A 10,755-nucleotide genomic window follows, 5' to 3' on the forward strand; every position below is an offset into this window, starting at 1 on the left:
TGGCATATACCATGGATACCTTAACACTTTCCGTCTAGAAAGCCAGATTTTGACGTGGTCAACATTAGTCTCTAGCAGTATTTTACCCTACAACGACAGCATTATTGGGAACATTAGAACAACGACAGCACTGTTGGGAACATGAGAACAACGGCAGCACTGTTGGGAACATGAGAACAACGACAGCACTGTTGGGAACATGAGAACAACGACAGCACTGTTGGGAACATGAGAACAACGGCAGCACTGTTGGGAACATGAGAACAACGACAGCACTGTTGGGAACATGAGAACAATGTCAGCACTGTTGGGAACATGAGAACAGCGACAGCACTGTTGGGAACATGAGAACAGCGACAAATAATTAAAAGAGGTGCACGCTACTCATAATTTCAAAGGAACTGACAAAACACATACACACGTTTTGCTGAACCAAGTAAACACAAAAGCATATGGTATTCAATGGGAATTGATTTCGATGTTGATAAACGAGCACTTTCGTGTAGTCTTAAAGGTAACCTGTATCATGTTTATCTTTTACGTATGCTGTTTATAAAAACGATTTCATATACTTAATTCAACTTGAAAAGCAAATTAAATTCCGTTTCGGTGCAGTAGACATTAAGATTAATATATAACTGTAACAAATTCGTTAAATAAATGGTAGATGGTTGTACGTGGTGGAAAAGGACCATTGTCTGAATTCTAAATAACTTAAAATAAAGCCAGGAAGTTAATTTTAACCAAATTTACAAAAATAATTTCACTTAAAGGTTGTCCAATATAGCACATATCTTTATGACTTCCTAGTTAAGCCTTCAACTGACAAATAGTATCACGTTTATGGTCTTCGTTTACGTCAACCAAACTAGGCCGCGCGCTTGACCTGACTAATTGTTAACAATTAATACGACGTTGCTATTTATCACTGATTGAATAAACGCATATGCCCTTCTGCCGGTTAAAAGCAACCTAGAGTGACGATACAAAACATTCACATAAATCGAGCCATCCAGCTCGCATTGTAAAGTTAAAAGTCAGCTGTTATAGTAACTGTTTTATCAAAATGGCTGTATTAGGAAATATCTGGATTTTTGTGTTCTTAATATTGATTGGTAAAATATGTTCTGGGCTTCATAGACCTTCTGTTAGTGCAAATATGACCGTCACACTCAGGGCGTCACCGGCAAGTAGGAGGACTTTAAGGGAACAGTATCGAAAGCGTATGGACACCATGGCAGGCTATATTCGTTCAGTCCCAGCCACTGTACTTACCCACGAACATCCAGTTGTGCACACTCATACTGTAGGTGGGGTTGGTACGGTGGCAGCACACACCCACCAACATGGTGAAGCTGGTACGGTGGCAGCACACATCCACCAACATGGTGGGGCTGGTACGGTGGCAGCACACACCCACCAACATAGTGGAGCTGGTACGGTGGCAGCACACATCCACCAACATGGTGGGGCTGGTACGGTGGCAGCACACACCCTCCAACATAGAAACTTGCTTCATGATCCACGCCCTGCAAAAGAAAACATTCAAACTGTGCCGCTGCCTCATGCATTCAGCCAAACTCGCAGACTGGTTCCAAGACAGAGGATAAATCTCTTCCCCCCTTTAGTGGCGGCGCCCCGTATGTTCACGCGGGTAAGTTAAACTTAAATAAATAAATTTTGAATTATACACATATTAAAACTATTAAGTTACCATGGTTATTAACATAGTTAAACTATATTTTCTATTCCATTGCAAGTTCAAACATGGTCATTCTGATTATCTAAATACGTGAATTTCGATAATAGAACAATGATGATTTTCAATTTTCAATTGTTATGTTTGTCTGGGGCTTGCATAACTTATGCTGGTATTTGCCTCTTGCTCGACCATTATATTACTGGTTACATTGTGCATACGAGTGATATCACTGAATGATATGTGCTAGTTATGAGCTAGTTTTTGTGTTATGTTTTTCATGTTTCGAAGTAACGTCCGTGGTTTTAAATTTTAATGCATAGGATAGTGCTTTGAAATATGTTTCCTGCATTGCACTACAAAAGATGATTCGGATGAAATCCACGTCTTTTCGATTTATTTGCAGATATCAAACACCATCAGCATTATTAAAATATGATATTTAGTAGTATTAGTAAACATCAATTGTGCACTTCTAGGTTCCGACAACGCTGAAAATAGTCGACACGCTACAATGATCCCTTGTATTCTGACAAAACTAAAAATATTCCACAAACACTAATAAGAATTTTGTGACTTATAGCCAAAAGTTACAATTTACTATATTCAATCGAAGGAATTACCAAATAATCGAATATCAACATGCCATTCGTTTGCATTTTCAATTAATATGTTTGTTAAAGCCTTGCATTACTTTGCTAGTATTGGTCTCTGCTCGAACATGATATAACTGCTTACATTGTTCATACGTGCAAAAGCCTCGAACATGATATAACTGCTTACATTGTTCATACGTGCAAAAGCCTCGAACATGATATAACTGCTTACATTGTTCATACGTGCAAAAGCCTCGAACATGATATAACTGCTTACATTGTTCATACGTGCAAAAGCCTCGAACATGATATAACTGCTTACATTGTTCATACGTGCAAAAGCCTCTCGTTTCAAGTTTGTCTTGATGAGTTCCTTATGTTCTGCGAATGACAGTTTCTATTTCAACGTAATATTTTTTATTTTCAGCAACATCTACAGGAGGCACTTGGCACATTCGCAGTAACTCCAATTCCAGTTGTCAAAACAAACCCCATGCCATTGGTATCGCCAGCATCAGCAAACGATCGTATGCAGAATTTTCTAAAGATTCTTCAAGACCGGAAATCAGTTCTCTCAAATGAAAAGGATGCTAAAACTGTCAAACAACACTTGTTTGAAATAAATGCATTTAACACAGAACGACACCTCAATGGAAACTCTAAAATTGATAAGCAGGTCACATATATTGAACAGATTGGTGACCCTATTGTAAAACGTGAAGTTTTTAAGATATATGTCAAAGATTTGGTAGAAAAGAGTGGTTTTCTGACAGGATCCAATGTTCAGACCAGCGAGATTGAATCCTTGAAAGCTTTGGTAAACAAAATTGAGGACATAACATCAAGAGTTGAACATTCAATTGAGCCTCTGCAAAGCAGAATTATTCAAGACACTCCAGTAAATTCACCATTAGTTTCTGGCAATGCCGATGTGTTTGGACATTCAAGTGTGCATGTAGGTAACACGTTGAAACCCCATGTTCAAGGACCAGTTTCTGAAGGGATTTTGTTGGCCGACAACATATTGTTATCCGAACATACAATACAAGCTCCTAGGAATAACAGAGACGCCGTGAGAGAGAAACTTACACAAACATTATCAGACATTAGGTCTCTTCTGGATAACACCAGAGCTCGTGGAAGAGCAGCGGCACAGGTTAACCCTGTCTCCGCTGAACTATCCTCTCTTGTTGGGAAGTCCATTTTCGGTGATCGCAATGTAGATTTGACAATCTTTGGGGACGTTCTAATTAAGCCAACAACACAAGCGCCGTCAGTGATTCAACAAACTACTACCAGGGAATTGACTGGTAAGTTTTCACGCAATTCAGTGCGCATTGAAGTGTGATGTGAATGTGAGTCTAATTGGATGCAGGGATCACGGCAGTAGTTTACAGATGGCACTATGATTTACTGTGGCAACCAGGCTGTACAAAAAAGGAAACATAACAGTTATACAAGCAACATACATTTAATCGTACAATTATCTATCTGAAACTTACTCGCACATTTATATAAAAATGAGAATTATTGCAAAGAGGGTGGAAATCATGATATTTTTATAACAAGCGCAGTCATTGTGAGCAATAGAATATTTATATTTGGCAGCTCAATAGCAAAATTTTATTTTCTCCATAAAATAAGTCATGAAGTGATAATAAAAACAAACGATAACTAGGATCATTGTGGTTAATGATATTATGTCTGAAGTTAATTAAGTTTGATTATGTGGGATCACTGCGCACGCAAAACATTTTACATAATTGAATGTATATAATAAGATACTCTATTTGCTACTGACACTCGGTTTTGACGGCTTTTTTTAAATACCATTACAAACAAATACGGACGTACGTAGTGGTTTAAAAACAATCTGCTTGTTGTTACTTATATATTTACGTAATGTCGAAGATGCAATTTATCAGCAAATGACATGAATGAAATGCATGTTGATGAATGACATAGGTAAACATTTAAATGTGATTTTGAATAGAAAATTGTACAGAATGATGGATATGTTGTAAGATTAATAACTTGGCAATACCTAAGATGAATCAAATTTGATAGGTTAAATGAAATGAAAATTGCACGAACGTCGTGTATTTGAAAAGTGAATTGATACATATTCGAATCGAATTTTAATCGAAAATTAAAACATTTTAAAACAACAAAGAATACATCAAATGAAAGTTATGACATGTCGAGCGGCTTATTGAAACACTATGTGCACGATATGGGCCAATCATGATATGCCGTTTTATGAAAACAAGAGAAGAAAACAATTGATCAGCTTTATAGCAAGAAAGAACTATGTTTCAACTGAGGTCAATGGTAAAAACTACAACTAGACCACATTGTATTATTATCAATCAAACAAGACAGTATACATAATGTTTTCATTATCTAGACTATTTTTACGTTATATTAAATTACTTAATTATTGTCTATGCACGGAAATTAAACTTGACAGGTCTGCCGCTCATCAATAGAAAGGTACCAAGTAGATAATTTATGTGTTTCTTTCATGAGTTACGACCCTGATCATATCATGTTTTTCCTTGCAGCTATTGCGATCCAGGCGGAGGTGATGGGAGGTACTAGCTCCTACTGGACGCACCTCCGGTCCGGCCTCGCAGACTTGCTGTGCTCCTTTTGCCAGAAACAAGGTCGCCAAGACTGCATCAAGATCTACTGTTCTAATGTTGTGGAGAAGGCGACACCTTCGCCCTTGGTGACAATAGCACGCTGAAATGCATGCAGGTGCCTACTTGTTCCAAAATAGAGAACTTATAATAAAACCTTTTTAAGGAACTAATATACAGCCTCTATAAAACCCCTTTTGGTAAAACCAGTATGCTGGAAAAGGCAAAGATCGAGAATGGAGACGTGTTGATAATGAAAATGTGGCACGACAGGGTGAAGGTGAATGGCAAAGTTGTGAATATCGTATTAGAGAAAGGACCTCGTTGGCAAATGTGATCCGTCCATAGGTCAATGCCTCAGGGAAAGCAGGACATACACATTAATACATGTAAATGTAAAGGTTAGTGTTTTGCTAACAGTGGCTGAAAGGAATGTCCAATAAAGCCGTTGGGAATAAAAGAAAAATAGTAATAAGGCCAATATATCTTCAAATGGGCAAGTGTGATTTTCTGAATCTGTCTGTCGGTTTGGGAAATAAGAATACCTTTACTAATTGCATAGGCTAATAAATCTATAAGAATGATAGGGGCTTCATAAAAGTCACTCAAAGCGGCGAGAAATAAGGTTGCATGAGAAATAGAGACCAATAGGGCTTGATATTGTAAATAGGAATACATGAATATAATTTAGTGTTTGATGATAATACGATAAGAAATATCTATCATTAAGGTTTTAGAATAAATGAATAGTACCATGCAGTGTTTCTTTACGCTGACAACGATAAAAAATGAAATGTTACTAGAATTTGCTGTAATGATTATGTAATTTAGATGTCTGTTGCACGACTTGCGTCAATACTAGATATCCATCGTCATGTGAAATTCTTACATTACATGTTCCGTAATCACCTTTTCTTAAGGTTTGATAGCATTTTGTCCTTGCGTAAATGCTGTTTGAACGAAATTTTGTTCTTTAGATTTAAAATGGTTATTCGATACGACTAAAAATAGGAGTATCTTCTGATATTTGTTACGTCGTATATATTTGGTAAAATGGCTAATCCAATCGGATCGCAATATTGAAACAAACAATGACCTCATAACTCTATGAGTGTTATTCAATACAATATTATAAGATTATAAGATTATAAATTTGCATAATTATGTCTAAGGTATATGTAATTGTTCTTTTTATATTTCTCATTTTCTTCAACCAAATTTGATCGGAACCAGAACTCAAAAATTACTCGAAGGAAATTATTGAAACTTGGAGCATAGTGATGTGAAGTAAACTATTTTACTTTCTCATTCAATATTATCTTTCTTCCACATCGCTCTCAAAGAAAAGTTTTGCGTCGAAAACAATATTTCTAGTTTAATAATTATGATATTTCTGGCAGTACTTGCCAGTTGGGGATAAACATTGACCATATGAAATCCGTATGTATTTACTTTTGTTATTTTCGATTTATACAGTGATAGAAATAAATCACAAACAAAAGGTTCAGAGGTGTGATTTTTGATATATGTACATGTGTATATAAACATACATATCGCATGATCTCAGCATGAAAGAACAACCAAACATAATAACATAAATCCAACAAAAGATCTGACAGAAACGACTGGATGGTTTCATGACATTTATATAGCATATTTGAGAATTGATATCGCAATAGCGAATGGATAGTTTCATGACAATAACAGAGGCAAATAAAGAAACGGCACGACAAAAGCGACTCGATGGTTCCATGACAAGTTACACGGACAAATAAAGAAACGATACGACAAAAGCGACTCGATGGTTTCATGACAAGTTACACGGACAAATAAAGAAACGATACGACAATACCGACTCGATGGTTTCATGACAAGTTACACGGACAAATAAAGAAACGATACGACAAAAGCGACTCGATGGTTTCATGACAAGTTACACGGACAAATAAAGAAACGATACGACAATACCGACTCGATGGTTTCATGACAAGTTACACGGACAAATAAAGAAACGATACGACAAAAGCGACTCGATGGTTCCATGACAAGTTACACGGGAAAATAAAGAAACGACACGAAAATAGCAACTCGATGGTTTCATGACAAGTTACACGGGCGAAGAAAGAAACGACATGACAATAGCAACTCGATGGTTTCATGACAAGTTACACGGGCGAAGAAAGAAACGACACGACAATAGCGACTCGATGGTTTCATGACAAGTAATACGGGCAAAATAAAGAAAAGACAAGACAATAGCGACTCGATGGTTCCATGACAAGTTACACGGGCAAAGAAAGAAACGACACGACGATAGCAACTCGATGGTTTCATGACAAGTAACAGAGGCAAAATAAAGAAACGATACGGCACTAGCAACTCGATGGTTCCATGACAAGTTACACGGGAAAAGAAAGAAACGACACGACAATAGCGACTCGATGGTTCCATGACAAGTTACACGGGAAAAGAAAAAAACGGTACGACAATAGCAACTCGATGGTTTTATGACAAGTTACACGGGCAAATAGAAACGACACGACAATAGCGACTCGATGGTTTCATGACAAGTTACAGGAGCAAATAGAAACGACACGACAATAGCGACTCGATGGTTTCATGACAAGTTACACGGGCAAATAAAGAAACGGTACGACGCTAGCAACGCGATGGTTTCATGACAAGTTACAAGGGCAAATAGATACGAAACGGCACTAGCGACTCGATGGTTTCATGACAAGTTACACAGGCAAAGAGAGAAACGATACGACAATAGCGACTCGATGGTTTCATGACAAGTTACACTGCCAAATAAAGAAACGACACGACAAAAGCGACTCGATGGTTTCATGACAAGTTATACGGGCAAATAGAAACGACACGACAATAGCAACTCGATGGTTCCATGACAAGTTACACGGGCAAAATAAAGAAACGACATGACAATAGCAACTCGATGGTTTCATGACAAGTTACACGGGCAAAATAAAGAAACGACATGACAAGAGCAACTCGATGGTTTCATGACAAGTTAAACGGGCAAAGAAAGAAACGACACGACAATAGCAACTCGATGTTTACATGACAAGTTATACGGGCAAATAGAAACGACACGACAATAGCAACTCGATGGTTCCATGACAAGTTACACGGGCAAAATAAAGAAACGACATGACAATAGCAACTCGATGGTTTCATGACAAGTTACACGGGCAAAATAAAGAAACGACATGACAATAGCAACTCGATGGTTTCATGACAAGTTAAACGGGCAAAGAAAGAAACGACACGACAATAGCAACTCGATGTTTACATGACAAGTTACACGGGCAAATAGAAACGACACGACTATAGCGACTCGATGGTTTCATGACAAGTTACACGGGCAAATAGAAACGATACGACAATAGCGACTCGATGGTTTCATGACCAGTTACACAGGCAAACAAAGAAACGATACGGTACTAGCAACTCGATTGTTTCATGACAAGTTACACGGGCAAAATAAAGAAAAGACAAGACAATAGCGACTCGATGGTTTCATGACAAGTTACACTGGCAATTAAAGAAACGACACGACGATAGCAACTCGATGGTTTCATGACAAGTAACACACTGGCAAATAAAGAAACGATACGGCACTAGCAAATCAATTGTTTTATGACAAGTTATACGGGCAAAAAAAAAGAAAAGACAAGACAATAGCGACTCGATGGTTCCATGACAAGTTACACAGACAAATTAAGAAACGACACGACAATAGCAACTCGATGATTTCATGGCAAGTTACACGGGCAACTACAAACGATCCGACAATAGCGACTCGATGGTTACATGACAAGTTACACGGGCAAAGAAAGAAACGACACGACTATAGCGACTCGATGATTTCATGGCAAGTTACACGGGCAAAAAGAAACGATACGACAATAGCGACTCGATGGTTCCATGACAAGTTACACAGACAAATTAAGAAACGACACGACAATAGCAACTCGATGATTTCATGGCAAGTTACACGGGCAACTACAAACGATCCGACAATAGCGACTCGATGGTTTCATGACAAGTTACACGGGCAAATAGAAAAGACACGATAATAGCGACTCAATGGTTCCATGACAAGTTACACGGGCAAAAAGAAACGACACGACAATAGCGACTCGATGGATTCATGACAAGTTACACGGGCAAATAAAGAAACGGTACGACGCTAGCGACTCGATGGTTTCATGACAAGTTACACGGGCAAATAGAAACGATACGACAATAGCGACTCGATGGTTTCATGACAAGTTACACTGGCAAATAGAAACGATACGACAATAGCGTCTCGATGGTTTCATGACATTTAAACGGGCGAATAGAAACGATACGACAATAGCAACTCGATGGTTTCATGACAAGTTACACGGGCATATAGTAACGACACGACAATAGCGTCTCGATGGTTTTATGACAAGTTACACGGACAAAAAGAAACAATACGGCAATAGCGACTCGATGGTTTCATGACAAGTTACACTGGCAAATAGAAACGACACGACAATAGCGACTCGATGGTTTCATGACAAATTACACGGGCAAAGAAAGAAACGGTACGACAATAGCGACTTGATGGTTTCATGACAAGTTACACGGGCAAATTGAAACGACACGACAATAGCGACTCGATGGTTTCATGACAAATTACACGGGCAAAGAAAGAAACGGTACGACAATAGCGACTCGATGGTTTCATGACAAGTTACACGGGCAAAGAAAAAAACGATACGACAACAGCGACTCGATGGTTTCATGACAAGTTACACGGGCAACTACAAACGATCCGACAATAGCGACTCGATGGTTTCATGACAAATTACACGGGCAAAGAAAGAAACGACACGACAGCAGCGACTCGATGGTTTCATGACAAGTTACACGGGCAAATAGAAAAGACACGATAATAGCGACTCAATGGTTCCATGACAAGTTACACGGGCAAAAAGAAACGACACGACAATAGCGACTCGATGGTTTCATGACAAGTTACACGGGCAAAAAGAAACGACACGACAATAGCGACTCGATGGTTTTATGACAAGTTACACGGGCAAAGAAAAAAACGATACGACAACAGCGACTCGATGGTTTCATGACAGGTTACACGGTCAAATAAAGAAACGGTTCGACAATAGCGACTCGATGGTTTCATGACAAGTTATACGGGCAAATAGAAACGACACGACAATAGCAACTCGATGGTTCCATGACAAGTTACACGGGCAAAGAAAGAAACGACACGACAGCAGCGACTCGATGGTTTCATGACAAGTTACACGGGCAAATAGAAAAGACACGATAATAGCGACTCAATGGTTCCATGACAGGTTACACGGTCAAATAAAGAAACGGTTCGACAATAGCGACTCGATGGTTTCATGACAAGTTATACGGGCAAATAGAAACGACACGACAATAGCAACTCGATGGTTCCATGACAAGTTACACGGGCAAAATAAAGAAACGACATGACAATAGCAACTCGATGGTTTCATGACAAGTTACACGGGCAAAATAAAGAAACGACATGACAATAGCAACTCGATGGTTTCATGACAAGTTAAACGGGCAACTACAAACGATCCGACAATAGCGACTCGATGGTTTCATGACAAATTACACGGGCAAAGAAAGAAACGACACGACAGCAGCGACTCGATGGTTTCATGACAAGTTACACGGGCAAATAGAAAAGACACGATAATAGCGACTCAATGGTTCCATGACAAGTTACACGGGCAAAAAGAAACGACACGACAATAGCAACTCGATG

At 38.7% G+C, this 10,755-nt stretch overlaps 1 protein-coding gene across 1 annotated transcript; it reads left to right on the forward strand.

Annotated features, from left to right (window-relative positions):
* The first annotated feature begins 1,022 nt into the window (after positions 1-1,022).
* Positions 1,023-6,442, forward strand: LOC128203259 (uncharacterized). The gene is made up of 3 exons (XM_052904594.1): positions 1,023-1,654; positions 2,723-3,605; positions 4,860-6,442. The coding sequence occupies exons 1-3, from the start codon at positions 1,067-1,069 to the stop codon at positions 5,042-5,044; spliced, it is 1,656 nt and encodes a 551-aa protein (XP_052760554.1). The 5' UTR covers positions 1,023-1,066; the 3' UTR covers positions 5,045-6,442.
* The last annotated feature ends 4,313 nt before the right edge of the window (positions 6,443-10,755 follow it).

Source organism: Mya arenaria, chromosome 9, assembly GCF_026914265.1.
Source record: "Mya arenaria isolate MELC-2E11 chromosome 9, ASM2691426v1".
Lineage (NCBI taxonomy): Eukaryota > Metazoa > Mollusca > Bivalvia > Myida > Myidae > Mya > Mya arenaria.